At 42.0% G+C, this 17,595-nt stretch overlaps 1 protein-coding gene across 2 annotated transcripts; it reads left to right on the forward strand.

The window, feature by feature from the left end:
* Positions 1–7,653: 7,653 nt before the first annotated feature.
* On the forward strand, positions 7,654–10,340 carry LOC106567318 (tumor necrosis factor receptor superfamily member 6B). 2 transcript variants are annotated; one of them, XM_014136451.3, is made up of 5 exons: positions 7,654–7,910; positions 8,517–8,644; positions 8,852–9,251; positions 9,408–9,590; positions 9,865–10,340. In XM_014136451.3, exons 2-5 carry the CDS (start codon positions 8,636–8,638, stop codon positions 10,134–10,136), a joined length of 864 nt encoding a protein of 287 aa, XP_013991926.1. In that variant the 5' UTR covers positions 7,654–7,910; positions 8,517–8,635; the 3' UTR covers positions 10,137–10,340. The 2 variants fall into 2 exon arrangements, with proteins under 2 accessions (XP_013991926.1, XP_045549296.1); XM_045693340.2 differs by lacking the exon at positions 7,654–7,910 and having other exon boundaries at positions 8,077–8,644.
* The last annotated feature ends 7,255 nt before the right edge of the window (positions 10,341–17,595 follow it).

A 17,595-nucleotide genomic window follows, 5' to 3' on the forward strand; every position in this document is an offset into this window, starting at 1 on the left:
CATAACCACAAACAATCTCCGACAAAGACATGAGGGGAAACAGAGGGTTAAATACACAGCATGTAATTAATGGGATTGGAACCAGGTGTGTAGGAAGACAAAACCAATGGAAAATTAAAAATGGATCAATGATGGCTAGAAGACCGGTGACGTCGACTGCCGAGCAACACCCGAACAAGGAGGGGCATCGACTTCGGTAGAAGTCGTGACACTTGTACTCATTCTGATTGTTGGTTTGCAATTATCTTACCTAGGTACAATGAAATGTTGCAGTCGCAGAAACGATCTTGTGACAAAATAGAAGTGTTGAATCTGTGTTGCAAACTCATTGAGACACATTGAAATTGATTATATTGACCAAATAGTAGGTTTTCAAGAAAGATTTTTACATCATAAATTCAGCTCGCACTATGGACTAAGAATAATGGATAACCAAATATGTTGCTAGTTTAATTTTCTCCATCAGGTGTTACCAAATATACTAAATTGTAGGTATATTTGACACTGTGGTTATAGTAGCTGTCGTGTCTTTGGCTATGCCGGATTAATTGATATGACATGCTAACTTATAAAATGATTTCTCTGTAATTAATATTACCTGATTAAGCTAATCATGTAAATGTAATTAACTAGAAAGTCGGGGCACCACGGAAGAACGTTTATAGAGTCGTTATCTTCCGAATAAACTCTTCAAATACTTTGTAATATTTTACATCGATAGCAGTCAATAGTAACCCTTTTCTTATTTTCAGTCTCATAATGAAAGTTGTAAATTCTTGGCTATCTTCACGAACCCTGGCTAACAAGTTGAATCAGCAATACAAAATTGGGTTTAATTATTTATTTACTAAATACCTAAACTAATCACACAGAATTACAAATACACAGAATACAATGATGTCATACAGAAAACGTCCCGGTAGACGGAACAGATATGACGGCTGGTTACACAAAGGAAAGGGGGTTGGGCTTGAATGAAAGAGCGGGAAGATTTAGGAACACAGAAACAGCTGCTATGCTATCGTAAATACATTATCTTATGCATTCTAAATTACCGCCCATTTGGAAAAGGAAAATGCAATAAATATTTACTCTGAGCTGCGCTTCGGTAGATTGGTCGTAGATGCTGGCCGGGTTGGCCAACAGATCTCCCTGTTTTCGGAAGAATGTCAATGGTGGTCCATTGGATACGTGGTGGTATCTTCGTCTGGTTGTTAGACTGGATCCGTCGTCCGTCCTTTCCTAACCCACGTTAGCAGCGGCCGCTGCTAACTCAACGGCTAGGAAGTAGCACTTCTGTAGTGAATAAGCTCAAAGTTCATACCAGTTCATACCAGAGCTCACGCCGAGGTTGGCTTAGTTCTGTACTTGACATGTGTGTCCTTCTAACGTAGAGGCTGCAGACCTCCCGTACTGGAACTACCTGGTTATCTTTTCGTCAAAGGATTATATAGTGGAGAGGGGGAGGGAGGTGTTTCATCGTTTATAACCCCTGTCTCTTCACAGGGTTGGGCCACTGATCGAGCAGGGCACTTTCCTTATGAAAACCCAAATCTCTCATTCGGAAGCTAAAATTACATTTCATCTCCTAACAAACATTTTCAATATCAAACATTTCAATTGCATAACAATTCCATGTGACTCTGATAACTAGAGGGCGTATACTTTCTCAGATACAGTTTATGTCGTCCTGTCATCAGTCATAATGTCTCAGATGACAACCGAACTGACATACATACTCATTACGTTCCCAAGCATATTTCCAACTGGTTTTATTAACAAAATATGTGGTACCTTTCCCCATTTGTTTGATGTTCCCAGACTCTCTATATTTAACACAGGCTATTCAAGTCCTTCAGTAGATTCAGAGAGGGGAAGTGGTAAAAGGTATTTATGGGGGGGGGGGGGGGGGGGTCATAAACCTTACCCACAGGCCAACGTCATGACATAGCCAATATGTTATAGTAATCAGTTTCTGATTCCCCTCTTTCATTCATCCACTCACTCAGTTTCCCCTGGGGAATACAGGTACACCCTAATTTGTCATTTCTTGTGACAGTTTTATGTGTTTCAGCATAGACACCTTACAAGCACATCTCCCCACAATGTTGTTCAAACGACACATAGTCTGTCGATCGTTCCATTTTCCAACCAAGTTTACACAGTAAAATACCCCCGCATCTGTCATGGCTGACACACTGTGACGTATGACACACTAACACACCATATCTCCATCTCCCAAGAAAACACCTGACGCTCCCGACATGTCATAGGAGGGCAAGGTGGGAAAAGCCAAGGTGTTACTGGCGGAAATGAAGAGACCGCTAAGTCAGTTTAATATTCAGCGAATCATGCCGGCCTTACACACTTCAGCTTGTATAGGAATGGATCTCGGCCTTGTGTGTATACTGCTGGGCTCACTTGAGTCATCAGGTCAATCTCTTCCACCTAGAGCAAATGGTACCTGCCCAATGGTTACATTTTAATGTTAAAGCAAAACATTTCCCCTGACGTGTGTGTGTGTGTGTGTGTGTGTGTGTGTGTGTGTGTGTGTGTGTGTGTGTGTGTGTGTGTGTGTGTGTGTGTAAGCACAGCCTACTCAGAGGAGGGGGAGGGGAGTGCATGACAGGAGCATAGGGAAGAACTAACGAGCAGTCAGAAGTCATCCTAGTCACGTCCCTTAAGTCATACCTCTTGCATATATTGCATGCCACGGATGGGTGTCATTTGCGCTTGTCCAACCATGAGCCACTTCATGCCATTTCCTGGTTCTGTAATGTCCACTGTTTTTGGTCATTATTGCCAGTCAGATTTTGAATTACAATCTTATCAACTTCAGCAGAATTACATTAATCAGCATTACAACTGCAATAAGATGTTGGCATCTTCGTCTCAAGAGAATCCAGTAGAAAGGGGGTGTCATGGCCAGCACATGAAATATATATTGTGTAACTAACTTGTATTTTCCTCCATAACTTACATAATATATAATCCGCTGCATTACTCATGTTAGGTGGAAAGATCTTTGAAACCACCTAGCTACACATTGAACATGATGGATGAAGTTTCATGAATTACAATAAGTCACATGTTGTATGTACACAAATGTTACACAAAACTTTAGTACAATATTCTAAGGAAATTGTGTAAACTATGCACTGGCAAACTGCCATATTGTACTCCTATTGTTAGGAACAATTAATAACACAGGTTTGTTCATGCAGGTATACACTGGGGTTTGACCTCTGTAACCCTGATGTGTTTCAGGATTCTACCAGTTCATACGACCCCATCACAAGAAGAAATTTGAGAAATGCGTGGAGCTGACTGGCCAGGGCTGTGGCTACAAACCTGATCACTCACTCCCAAGGATGAGAAAGAAACGTTGATGCATGTTGCCATCACTTCTGTCTCTAGCTCCACCTGCAGTCGGCTCAACAACAGTTTGCAGCTTAATAAAGGAGGCCATCACCTTGGAAACCATGGCTTGACCACAGAGGCGCATTTGCCAAATAACCAAGTGATGATAGGTACAGCTGGATACATGGAGTGTATTCAATGAGATTAAACGTTCACAACATTCTAATAGAAATAAACTATTAGAGCTGACAAAACTCCTTACGTCAATTTCATATGCATGACACTGTTGTACATAATATACAGTGCATTTGGAAAGTACTCAAACCCCTTCACTTTTTGCACATTTTGTTTTACATTACAGCCTTACTCTAAAATGTATTAAATATATTTTTTTCTCATCAATCTACACACAATACCCCATAATGACAAAACAAAAAACAGGTTTTTACAAATCTTAGCAAATTTATTAAAAATAAAAAACAGATACCTTATTTACATAAGTATTCAGACCCTTTGCTATGAGACTCGAAATAGAGCTTAGGTGCATCCTGATTCCATTGATCTTTCTATAACTTGATTGGAGTCCACAAGTGGTAAATTCAATTGATTGGATATGATTTGGAAAGTCACACACCTGTCTATATAAGGTCCCACAGTTGACAATGCATGTCAGAGCCAAAACCAAGCCATGAGGTCCAAGCAATTGTCCGTAGAGCTCAGAGACAGGATTGTGTCGAGGCACAGATCTGGGGAAGGGTACCAAAACATTTCCGCAGCATTGAAGGTCCCCAAGAACACAGTGACCTCCATCATTCTTAAATGGAAGAAGTTTTGAACCAACAAGCCTCTTCCTAGAGCTGGCTGCCTGGCCAAACTGAGCAATCGGGGTAGAAGGGCCTTGGGCTAATTATCCCTCATACCAACACAACTTGATAGTGTTGAAAACTGGACTGGTTTGCTATGACAATATTTATTTAATAATGTAGTAATGGGATGAAATGTCATTTAAAGTGGAACTGACAGCATTTGAACTACTTTGCAGATATGAAACAAACCGATAATATCAGTCAAATATCAAATTCCCAGTTTGTTTTAAAATAAGTCCTATTTTACTCAAAATTCCATGATGTACAGTAATGCAGTATCTAGTATCTACTCCGATTTCAGAGCACTCTAGTCTGAGTGTGCCAGAATAACTGATTCATTTACGAATGTGAAACACCTGTTAAATATGACAGATGTCAGTAAACGTCTGCAAAAAACGTTATTAAATTGTTGCCAGCAGCACATTTAGTCAGTTAGTCACACTCCAGACAATATGAAAACAGCCTAATAATCTCTGCTAGGGTGAGTAAAATGGTCAGATTGAGGTGTTTTCTCCTTTGTGTCTGGAAGTAGCTAGTAAGCTAGACAACGTTAGCCAGTTAGCTTGGGTGCTTGACTGCAGTTGTGAGGTCAGAATGCTTGGCCTGAGTGTCCAGTGTGCAACAGACAGTCTGACAACACTCTGAATTTACGAAAGCCCAGAGTGCCCTCTGAGAACACTCTGGCACTCCAGAGTGAATTTAAGAACACACCCATAATTCACCAATACATCAAATCAAATCAACTTTATTTTTATATAGCCCTTCGTACATCAGCTGATATCTCAAAGTGCTGTACAGAAACCCAGCCTAAAACCCCAAACAGCAAGCAAAGCATGTGAAAGAAGCACGGTGGCTAGGAAAAACTCCCTAGGAAAAACTCCCTAGAAAGGCCAAAAACCTAGGAAGAAACCTAGAGAGGAACCAGGCTATGAGGGGTGGCCAGTCCTCTTCTGGCTGTGCAGGGTGGATATTATAACAGAACATGGTCAAGATGTTAAAATGTTCATAAATGACCAGCATGGTCAAATAATAATAATCATAGTAGTTGTCGAGGGTGCAACAAGCACGTCCGGTGAACAGGTCAGGGTTCCATAGCCGCAGGCAGAACAGTTGAAACTGGAGCAGCAGCACGGCCAGGTGGACTGGGGACAGCAAGGAGTCATCATACCAGGTAGTCCTGAGGCATGGTCCTAGGGCTCAGGTCCTCCGAGAGAAAGACAGAAAGAGAGAATTAGAGAGAGCATATTTAAATTCACACAGGACACCGGATAAGACAAGAGAAATACTCCAGATGTAACAGACTGACCCTAGCCCCCCGACACATAAACTACTGCAGCATAAATACTGGAGGCTGAGACAGGAGGGATCAGAAGACACTGTGGCCCCATCCGATGATACCCCCGGACAGGGCCAAACAGGCAGGATATAACCCCACCCACTTTGCCAAAGCACAGCCCCCACACCACTAGAGGGATGTCTCCAACCACCAACTTACCGTCCTAAGACAAGGCCGAGTATAGCCCACAACGATCTCCGCCATGGCACAACCCAAGGGGGGGCGCCAACCCAGACAGGAAGACCACGTCAGTGACTCAACCCACTCAAGTGACGCACCCCTCCCATGGACGGCATGGAAGAACACCAGTAAGCCAGTGACTCAGCCCCTGTAAAAGGGTTAGAGGCAGAGAATCCCAGTGGAAAGAGGGGAACCGGCAAGGCAGAGACAGCAAGGGCGGTTCGTTGCTCCAGCCTTTCCGTTCACCTTCACACTCCTGGGCCAGACTATACTTAATCATAGGACCTACTGAAGAGATAAGTCTTCAGTAAAGACTTAAAGGTTGAGACTGAGTCTGCATCTCTCACATTGGTAGGCAGACCATTCCATAAAAATTGAGCTCTATAGGAGAAAGCCCTACCTCCAGCCGTTTGCTTAGAAATTCTAGGGACAATTAGGAGGCCTGCGTCTTGTGACCGTAGCGTACGTGTAGGTATGTACGGCAGGACCAAATCGGAAAGATAGGTAGGAGCAAGCCCATGTAATGCTTTGTAGGTTAGCAGTAAAACCTTGAAATCAGCCCTTGCCTTAACAGGAAGCCAGTGTAGGGAGGCTAGCACTGGAGTAATATGATCACATTTTTTGGTTCTAGTCAGGATTCTAGCAGCCGTATTTAGCACTAACTGAAGTTTATTTAGTGCTTTATCCGGGTAGCCGGAAAGTAGAGCATTGCAGTAGTCCAGCCTAGAAGTAACAAAAGCATGGATTAATTTTTCTGCGTCATTTTTGGACAGAAAATTTCTGATTTTTGCAATGTTTTGCAGTGAGGCTTTATTACTGCCACTTTTAGTGAGCTTGGTACATATCAGGGTGTGTTTAAATTCACTCTGGCAGTTCATAAATTCACTAATAGCACTGATGGAATCTTCTACCTGACCTAACGTTTAAACATGTAGGCTATTTTCGGTTTCAACAGGTAAATTCATTGCTGTAGCCTACAGAAACTCATCTTGGTTGTCAAAAGTTAAAGGTTTCACATGCGGGTATAAATTACTACTAAAGGACAATAGGACACACAAGTGAGTATAAATGTATCAACAGTTGAGTCATCTACTTTATTAAATTACAGTCTGATGCGCTTGCATAGGTGAATTAAATTTCAATAGTGCTGCTTTCGCGTGTCCGTTCACAGCACACAGCTAAGGGAAAGTGTACAGACATGCCACAGACCTAGCTAGGCTACTAAAATGTCTGGCATCGGTTTTTAAAACGTGACAAATGTCGGGTCGCGTCAATTCGAATCTGGTATCAGAACGAAAATAGTCAGCACAGAGTAACTTCTGATTTCTTTGTACTTTAATTAATGCAAACACTTGAATGGTAAATATGATGTTCGTATATACGGTCTCACTGTATCACCACGCAGGGCAGACAGAGAAGAGGACGACACATCCTTTGTTCTTCCTTAAATACTCTGACAGAGATAGTTCCCGCTCACTGCTGGCCTGTCAGAGGGAGTATGAGCATGGTTTATACTTACTCATCCTATCGTTGGCGTGCAGGTTGGTCCCAACCTCGTGACGCACTTCCTGTTGCCGGGTGTAGTTATTGTCTTTAGCAGTTGACTTAACTATAGTTTATATACTGTAAAATAACCCATACTAATAACCATTATAACCCATTATAAACCCAGGGTCGTTACAATACTTAATATTGTAGCATAGCTTCTCTGGTATATTATATAGGTTATGCAAACAAATAGCCAGTTCAATCCTATCACAATTAAATAACCAAAAAACTAAACACCATGAAAAGAAGAAACATGTAGGCCTATTACAGCAAAAACATTTTTTACCTTTATTTAACTAGGCATGTCAGTTAAGAACAAATTCTTATTTTACAATGACGGCCTACCAGGGAACAGTGTTCAGGGGCAGAATAACAGATTGTTTGACCTTGTCAGGTCAGCGATTTGATCTTGAAACTTTTCGGTTACTGGCCCAACGCTCTAACCACTAGGCTACCTGCCGCCTCACTGAGCAGTAACCTAGGCTGGCTACTCAACTACAATACATTTTGAGTGCACCTTATAGCAATGCTACATGAATAATTTATTTAGCACGCTAAAAACACCGAGCCTAGCGTTAGCTAGCTAGCTACCTACTAGGAGGATGTCATTGGAGGAGTAGGTGAGTGACTTTTCTCCCTCAGCGTTTCTCGGTGGATACAGCTAGAGATGCAGGTGACATTTGATTAGCTAGCAAGAAATGTTAATCGCTAGTTGTTCATCTTGTTGATGTGCATAGGCAACTGCGGGAGAGAGAGCCTACCTTTTCATGGTTGTTTAATCAATAGGACTGTGAAGTTCCCAGATATAAGAGTGGTGTTTACACATTTGTGGTGTTTACACATTTGTAGAAATCCATTCAGGTGTATTTTGGTGAATGCGTTCTAACGACTTATTTTCATATAGGCCAACTGTAACTCTTATTTGGCTATGGCGCACCAATCTTTTTTTGCTTCTATTATATAGTATTGAACTATAAAAATACAAGTTCCAATAATCTTTCCATTCTCCCAAAGTATGCACTTGTTCACTTCCCTTCAGACTCCATCTAAGCCATGCCAACACCAGTTTTCTATTTGTGGGGAATAGGGTGCATGTGGATGAGGAAGAAAGATGAAAAGGATTGGTACGCAAACATGACCTGTGTGGTCTCTTGAGTTGAATCAAGCCACATGATTGCCACATGATTTCGTTGCTCTCAATGACAACACCGTGTGATATGTTCCAGACTATCGAACAGACGTCAGGATGTTTTTGTGAACGTGAGCATGAGAAATGAGTCATCATCCCTATGTATACATTCGAAAGACGGTGAACAAACCAGTTGCTAGCTGACTAGAGAGGGAAATGTATCTGGTGAGTTATTTCTCTACTCAAATATAGCGGCCTCTTCAGTGCCTATAGGAGTGTATATTATACCGTAGCCAATAACTCTTGAAGCTGAATAGCCTCATATGAAATAGTAATTTGATGGCGTTGGACAGCCATACTATGAGACGTAACCTAGCCTACATAAAAGTTATGATTGATTCTAAATTATAACACTGCTCTTTCTTCCAACAGCTGATCTACTTTTTTCTGCCGATCCTGGTATTCACGCTCTGTGGCGGCAACGAGCCAGAGCCAGGCGCACTTACACCGACCTACATCTGGAGAGATGACGTGACAGGAGTTTCCTTCACATGCAACAAATGTCCTCCCGGAACACACTTACGGAAGCATTGCACGAAGGACAGCAGGACAGAATGCGGACCTTGCCCAAAGTCCCACTACACAGAAATCTGGAACTACATCGAGCGGTGTCAATACTGCAATATTTTTTGTACGGATGATCAGTTTGTAAGCGTGCAGTGCACCCAATTTCACAACCGAAAGTGCGAGTGCAAGGACGGGTTTTACATGAGACATGGGTCATGTTCAAGGCACAGCAGGTGCCCGGCTGGCGAAGGGGTGCTCTCTAATGGTAAGTGATAATATAATGTTAGGCTTTCATAATAAAGATGCATTTTCCACTGCTATGTTTCCAGTTGGCTCTGCACATCAGCAGGTATTTCCTTTATTATGGTTTGCGGATGAAATACACCATGTAGGCTATACGATCAATATTCTTATTTTCCAGGAACAGCATACACTGATGTGACATGTGAACCTTGCCGAGGGGGCTTCTTCTCTGCAGATTCCTCCAGCAGGAAAATATGTCAGAAGTTCACTGTGTGTGCTCCAGATCGCACCACTATACCTGGCGACGACAGGCATGATGTTTACTGCTCAGCCTGTAAGAGTGGTTCGATTACACATGAAGGTGAGAGATTGATGTTAAATTGAACAGTTTAATCCACAGTAAATGTTGAACATTTCAAGATTCTGTCCATGCAGTTGTTTAGTCTTTTGTATACACATTAAAAAACATGTATTGAATGACTAGTTTGAAGGTTGTCACCTTCTTACCTACTAAAACTGACTCTGAAAAGCCTTTTTGTTTATCACAAATGGTGGTCTCATTTATTGGAATACAGTCAATTAATATGGTCTTGGTTGCTCTCTTTTCTCTCTCTCTCTCTCTCTCTCTCTCTCAGATGAAGCTATCTGTGATGGAGAGTTGATGGAATTCCTGGGACTGCAGATCCTCCCACCAAGAAAGCACAAAAGACTAATGACTGTACTCAGGAGGAGTGCGGGGAAAAACTTCACAAAAAATTCAACTGTCCTAGACCTTCTCACAACTATTAAGAACAAACCTAGCAACAACAAACCTTTTGCTATTCGATTGCATGATATCCTGGACACAGACGGGCTGCTCCATTTAAGACGTAAAGTCAACAAATGGTTTCCTCATATGACTTTATAGGACTAATATATTGTAACATTTATTTTTTATTTAAACCTATATGTGTGTATATAGATATATATTACAGGTATATTTTTTCAGTTCCTGCTGATGTGAGGTCTGTCTTTTTCAGAAATGTGTCAAAGAATAAAAACGACCTATTGTGAAACTGTCCATAATATTGTAAACCTGTCCTTAAAAAATAAATAAACACTCAAAACATAATGCACGTGTGTCAAGTGCATTGAACTCCGTAGGTGTATGTGAACTCCGTAGGTGTAGGTGAACTCAGTAGGTGAACGCCGTAGGTGTAGGTGAGCTCTGTAGGTGAACTCTGTAGGTGTAGGTGAACTCTAGGTGTAGGTGAACTCAGTAGGTGAACTCCGTAGGTGTAGGTGAACTCCGTAGGTGTAGGTGAACTCTGTAGATGAACTCTAGATGTTGGTGAACTCTAGGTGAACTCTGTAGGTGTTGGTGAACTCTGTAGGTGAACTCTGCAGGTGTTGGTGAACTCTGTAGGTGTATGTGAGCTCTGTAGGTGTTGGTGAACTCTGTAGGTGAACTCTGTAGGTGTAGGTGTTGGTGAACTCTGTAGGTGTTGGTGAACTCTGTAGGTGTTGGTGAACTCTGTAGGTGTAGGTGAACTCTGTAGGTGTTGGTGAACTCTGTAGGTGTAGGTGAACTCTGTAGGTGTTGGTGAACCCTGTAGGTGTTGGTGAACTCTGTAGGTGTAGGTGAACGCTGTAGGTGTTGGTGAACTCTGTAGGTGTAGGTGAACTCTGTAGGTGTTGGTGAGCTCTGTAGGGTAGGTGTTGGTGAACTCTGTAGGTGTTGGTGAACTCTGTAGGTGAACTCTGTAGGTGAACTCTGTAGGTGTAGGTGAACTCTGTAGGTGTTGGTGAACTCTGTAGGGTAGGTATTGGTGAACTCTGTAGGTGTTCGTGAACTCTCTAGGGTAGGTGTAGGTGAAATCTGTAGGTGTAGGTGAACTCTGTAGGTGTAGCTGTTGGTGAACTCTGTAGGTGTTGGTGAACTCTGTAAGTGTTGGTGAACTCTGTAGGTGAACTCTGTAGGTGTTGGTGAACTCTGTAGGGTAGGTATTGGTGAACTCTGTAGGTGTTGGTGAACTCTGTAGGGTAGGTGTTGGTGAACTCTGTAGGTGTTGGTGAACTCTGTAGGGTAGGTGTTGGTGAACTCTGTAGGTGTTGGTGAACTCTAGGTGTTGGTGTTGGTGTTCCATCAAAGGTCATGCTGCACTTCAAATGGCAATGCATGTCACTGGTACTTTCAAAAATAATCCTCCAGTCCTAAGCTACTTACTCTGACGAAGACCCATCATCACCTCATAAAAACATACAGACCTGGAGGGTCTCATTTGTAAAACCATCGTAAGCACAGATTTGATCATAAATTGTGCCTACAATGAAATCCACAGCAACATTGTGATTTTTGAATCTTGAACTTGATGTAAAAATATTTTAGCAATTTACATAGATTTTGCATGGAATTGTGATTTTTAAATGAAAATGAAATAACATTATTTGATATAAAAACAGAATTTTAAAATGAGGCCCCAGGTACTCTCCATCTAGGACCTTGTCACCTGGCATTGAAATAAACATTTAACAACAGTAGTTTTATCAGCATGTTGTGCAGCAGGTAGCCTAGTGGTTAGACCGTTGGGCCAGTAACCGAAAGGTTACCTGACCTGACAAGGTAAAAATCTGTCATTCTGCCCCTGAACAAGGTGGTTAACCCACTGTTCCTAGGCTGTCAATGTAAATAAGTATTTGATCTTTACTGACTTGCCAAGTAAAATAAAATATGGTCTCCATGCATTACATTAGCCACTGCTACTAAACATCAACACTAGCCTATAAGTAGTAGGTCAAATGCACTGGCACCTCCAACACAAAGTTCTTAGACATTTCAATCACATATCCATAAAATCTGCTGTTAAATGGCATATGGTAGCCACTGCTAATGCTAAGAATCAGCAGTAGGACAAATCAACTGCAGCCTACAACTCAAACATTTCAATCCACTTATGTGGCTGTCAAAGTCCAGAGTTAGTCCTTTCCTATCCCAGTGGCATGTACTGACTTGTCTAGGAACTGTTGGTATTTACATATAACTATGTTGAAACTGACTCACCCTGCAAAAGGTGGTCACCTTGGTTCCTCTGGGCAAGTATGGTATTTTTTAACCCATGGAGTCTATATATTTAAGTAGCATGATAAATACATCCCCATCAAAATATATCTGTTTAAATTTGATAATACAGCCACAGAGACAAAATTGGCAAAAACATTTCACTTTTGGGTCTAAATTTAAGGTTAGGGTTAGGCATAAGGTCAGCAGTGTGGTTGGGGTTAATGTTAGGGTTAGGTTTATAATAACAAAATAAATTGTAGAAATGGGCAGGGTTTAGCCATAATTATGACTTTGTGGCTGTGTTAACTAGTGACGCCCGAGCTACAGCGCTGTATGTCAGACCAGGAGACAGCCCGAAAATCAGTCTTCTCACAAAAATGTCTGTAGCGCCCAAACCGATATGATCCCACCATCGAAAGCAGCGACTCTCACGAACACTGTCACGGGCGTCGTATTGATTAGACCAAAATGCAGCGGGAATGTGTATACTCATCTTCTTTTTATTTGGCAGAAAGATGGAAAACCAAAACACACCTATACAAAAACAACGACGCCGACGACAAACAGTCCTATAAGGCATACAGCTATACACGAAACAACTACCCACAAAATCCCATAGAAAAAACACCCCTCTTAAATAGGACCTTCAATTAGAAGCAACTAGGAGCAGCTGCTTCCAATTGAAGGTCAACCCAACAAACACCACATAGAAATAGACATACTAGAACTAACATAAAAATAGACTAACAAGAAAATAACCCAACAAACCCCGAAACACTCTAAACAAACACCCCTCTTAAATCAGAACATAGCCCAACAAACCCCGAAACAAACACACCCCTGCCACGTCCTGACCAAACTACAATAACAAATAACCCCTTATACTGGTCAAGAGGTGACAAACACGTACAGTACCAGTCAAAAGTTTGGACACACCTACTCATTCAAGGGTTTTTATTTTTTTTTACTATTTTCTACATTGTTGAATAATAGTGAAGACATCAAAACAATGAAATAACACATGTGGAATCATGTAGTAACCAAAAAAGTGTTAAACAAATCAAATATATTTTATATTTGATATTCTTCAAAGTAGCCACCCTTTGCCTTGATGACAGCTTTGCCCACTCTTGGTATTCTCTCAACCAGCTTCACCGAGAATGCTTTTCCAACAGTCTTGAAGGAGTACACGCATATTCTGAGCACTTGTTGGCTGCTTTTCCTTTGCTCTGCGGTCCAACTCATCCCAAACCATCTCAATTGAGTTAAGGACGGGTGATTGTGGAGGCCAGGTCATCTGATGCAGCACTCTCCTTCTTGGTCAAAAAGCCCTTACTCAGCCTGAAGTCGGCACCGCCGATGTGTCAACTTCAGTCTGTAGACGAATGGTTTGGGTATTATGACTCCACCATCAAAAGCAGAGTCTCTCAGAACACATGCTGTGCATTTGGAAGGTATTCAGACCCCTTGACTTTTTCCACATTTTGTTACATTACAGCCTTAATATTAAATGGATTAAATAAATACAAAGCCTCAGCAATCTAGACATAATAACCCATAATGTTATGTGAAAACAGCTTTTTTGAAATCTTTGCAAATATTATTACAAATAAAAAACTGAAATACCTTATTTACATAAATATTCAAACCCTTTGCTGAGACTTGAAATTAATCTCAGGTGCATCCTGTTTCCATTGATCATCCTTGAGATGTTTCTGCAACTTGATTGGAGTCCACCTGTGGTACATTCAAATGATTGGACAAAGTCACACAAATGTCTACGTAAGGTCCCACAGTTGACAGTGCATGTCAGAGCAAAAACCGAGCCACGAGGTCGAAGTAATTGTCCAAAGAGCTCTGAGACAGAATTGTGTCGAGGCACAGTTCTGGGGAAGGGACCCAAAACATTTCTGCAGCATTGAAGGTGCCCAAGAACATAGTGGCCTGCATCATTTTTACATTTATAAAGTTTGGAACCACCAAGACGGGTGAGAAGGGCCTTGGTCAGGGAGGTGACTAAGAACCTGATGGTCACTTTGACAGAGCTCTATAGTTCCTCTCTGGAGATGGGAGAAACTTCCAGAAGGACAACCATCTCTGCAGCATTCCACCAATCAGGCCTTTATGGTAGAGTGGCCAAGACAGAAGCCACTCCTCAGTAAAAGGTACATGACAGCCCGCGTGGAGTTCGCCAAAAGGCACCCAAAGACTCTCAGACCATGAGAAACAAGATTCTCAAGTCTGATGAAACCAATATTCAACTCCTTGGCCTAAATGTCAAGCATCACGTCTGGAGGAAACCTATCAGGGATGGCCCTATGGTGAAGCATGGTGGTGGCAGCATCATGCTGTGGGGATGCTGTGGGGATGCTTTTCAGTGGCAGGGACTGGGAGCCTAGTCAGGATTGAGGGAAAGATGAACAGAGCAATGTACAGCGAGATCCTTGATGAAAACCTGCTCCAGAATGCTCAGGACCTCAGATTGGGGGGAAGGTTCACCTTCCAACAGGACAAACACCCTAAGCACACAGCCAAGCCAATGCAGGAGTGGCTTTGGGACAAGTCTCTCAATGTCCTTGAGTGTCCCAGACAGAGCCCGGACTTGAACCCAATCTAACATCTCTGGACAGACCTGAAAATAGCTGTGCAGCAACACTCCCCATCCAACCTGACAGAGCTTGAGGTAAAATGCAGAGAAGAACGGTAGAAACTCCCCAAATACAGGTGTGCCAAGCTTGTAGCGTCATACCCAAGAAGACTCGAGGCTGTAATCGCTGCCAAAGGAGCTTCAACAAAGTACTGAGTAAAAGGTCTGAATACTTACAGTTGAAGTCAGAAGTTGGAGTCATTAAAACTCATTTTTCAACCACTCGAGAGTGTGCCCATGGAAACTGATCAAACACACTCGAAGCCTATTCATCTCAATTATAACATTGACATAACAACAAAGGTCAACATTTCAGTTTCATGTTATTATATAAAAGTAAGATGGTAATTTTCCAAGACAATTTTCTTACACAAGATGGTAATTTTCCAGGAAGATTTTCATACACTATTTAAAACTGTTGAAATAGCATTCATCTCTGCTGTTGAAACCAGTAGGAGCAATGGGCAGATTGGCCATCTAGCAATTTTGGTAAATGCCAGAAGTGTCGGACTGTCTTTTATTAGGGTGAGCTGGTCGAAACTGACAAAATAATAATAATATAAATTAATTATTGGCTGACCAGTGGGCCCGGTTTCTTGATTGGCTGAGCTGTGCCACAAATTCACATTTAAAGTCAAACGCGCATCATTAAAGAGAATGAGACCTGCTCTGAATCTGTCAGTCCCTCAGTCAAAACAGAAAAACAGAAGGGTGGTGCCGAAAAAGTTAGAGAACAAAAAAAGGCTCTTGAGGCCGATGCTGCTAAATGTGTGAAATTAACCGACTTATACAATATACAGTGGAGGGGAAAAGTATTTGATCCCCTGCTGATTTTGTACGTTTGCCCACTGACAAAGAAATGATCAGTCCATAATTTTAATAGTAGGTTTATTTGAACAGTGAGAGACAGAATAATTTATTTATTTTTAAAACGCATATCAAAAATGTTATAAAATGATTTGCATTTTAATGAGGGAAATAAGTATTTGACCCCTCTGCAAAACATGACTTAGTACTTGGTGGCAAAACCCTTGTTGGCAATCACAGAGGTCAGACATTTCTTGTAGTTGGCCACCAGGTTTGCACACATCTCAGGAGGGATTTTGTCCCACTCCTCTTTGCAGATCTTCTCCAAGTCATTAAGGTTTCAAGGCTGACGTTTGGCAACTTGAACCTTCAGCTCCCTCCACAGATTTTCTATGGGATTAAGGTCTGGAGACTGGCTAGGCCACTCCAGGACCTTAATGTGCTTCTTCTTGAGCCACTCCTTTGTTGCCTTGGCCGTGTGTTTTGGTTCATTGTCATGCTGGAATACCCATCCACGACCCATTTTCAATGCCCTGGCTGAGGGAAGGAGGTTCTCACCCAAGATTTGATGGTACATGGCCCCGTCCATCGTCCCTTTGATGCGGTGAAGTTGTCCTGTCCCCTTAGCAGAAAAACATCCCCAAAGCATAATGTTTCGACCTCCATGTTTGACGGTGGAGATGGTGTTCTTGGGGTCATAGGCAGCATTCCTCCTCCTCCAAACACGGCGAGTTGAGTTGATGTCAAAGAGCTCCATTTTGGTCTCATCTGACCACAACACTTTCACCAGTTGTCCTCTGAGTCATTCAGATGTTCATTGGCAGACTTCAGACGGGCCTGTATATGTATGCTTGAGCAGGGGGACCTTGTGGGTGCTGCAGGATTTCAGTCCTTCATGGCGTAGTGTGTTACCAATTGTTTTCTTGGTGACTATGGTCCCAGCTGCCTTGAGATCATTGACAAGATCCTCCCGTGTAGTTCTGGGCTGATTCCTCACCGTTCTCATGATCATTGCAACTCCACGAGGTGAGATCTTGTATGAAACCCCAAGCCAAGGGATATTGACAGTTCTTTTGTGTTTCTTCCATTTGTGAATAATCACACCAACTGTTGTCACCTTCTCACCATGCTGCTTGGCGTTGGTCTTGTAGCCCATTCCAGCCTTGTGTAGGTCTACAATCTTGTCCCTGACATCCTTGGAGAGCTCTTTGGTCTTGGCCATGGTGGAGAGTTAGGAATCTGATTGATTGATTGCTTCTGTGGACAGGTGTCTTTTTTACAGGTAACAAGCTGCTGTTAGGAGCACTCCCTTTAAGAGTGTGCTCCTAATCTCAGCTCGTTACATGTATAAAAGACACCTGGGAGCCAGAAATCTTTCTGATTGAGAGGGGGTCAAATACTTATTTCCCTCATTAAAATGCAAATCAATTTAAAACATTTTTGACATGCGTTTTTCTGGATATTTTTGTTGTTATTCTGTCTCTCACTGTTCAAATAAACCTACCATTAAAATTATAGACTGATCCTTCCTTTGTCCGTGGGCAAACGTACAAAATCAGCAGGGGATCAAATACTTTTTTCCCCCACTGTACATCCAAAATAACTGGCAGTAATATATGATCCGTGTCAGTGTGTTGTTCTCTGTTTTCTTCCTACCTCGACTGCACCACAGCAGATGATCTGTAATTTCTCACAGACACAGCACTCATCTCTACTATAGTAGGCTAATTAGGGAAGGGAGATTCGGAGGAATATTTAGACATGAGGCTACTTGCAATACAGCCTATCAAGTTGTTAGATTGGCTTACATAGGTTAGCCAATATCCATCTACTTGACATTTATACAATTATTTTTACTAAGTCTTTAAGTAT

Source organism: Salmo salar, chromosome 13 (genome assembly GCF_965601325.2).
Source record: "Salmo salar chromosome 13, fSalSal1, whole genome shotgun sequence".
NCBI lineage: Eukaryota > Metazoa > Chordata > Actinopteri > Salmoniformes > Salmonidae > Salmo > Salmo salar.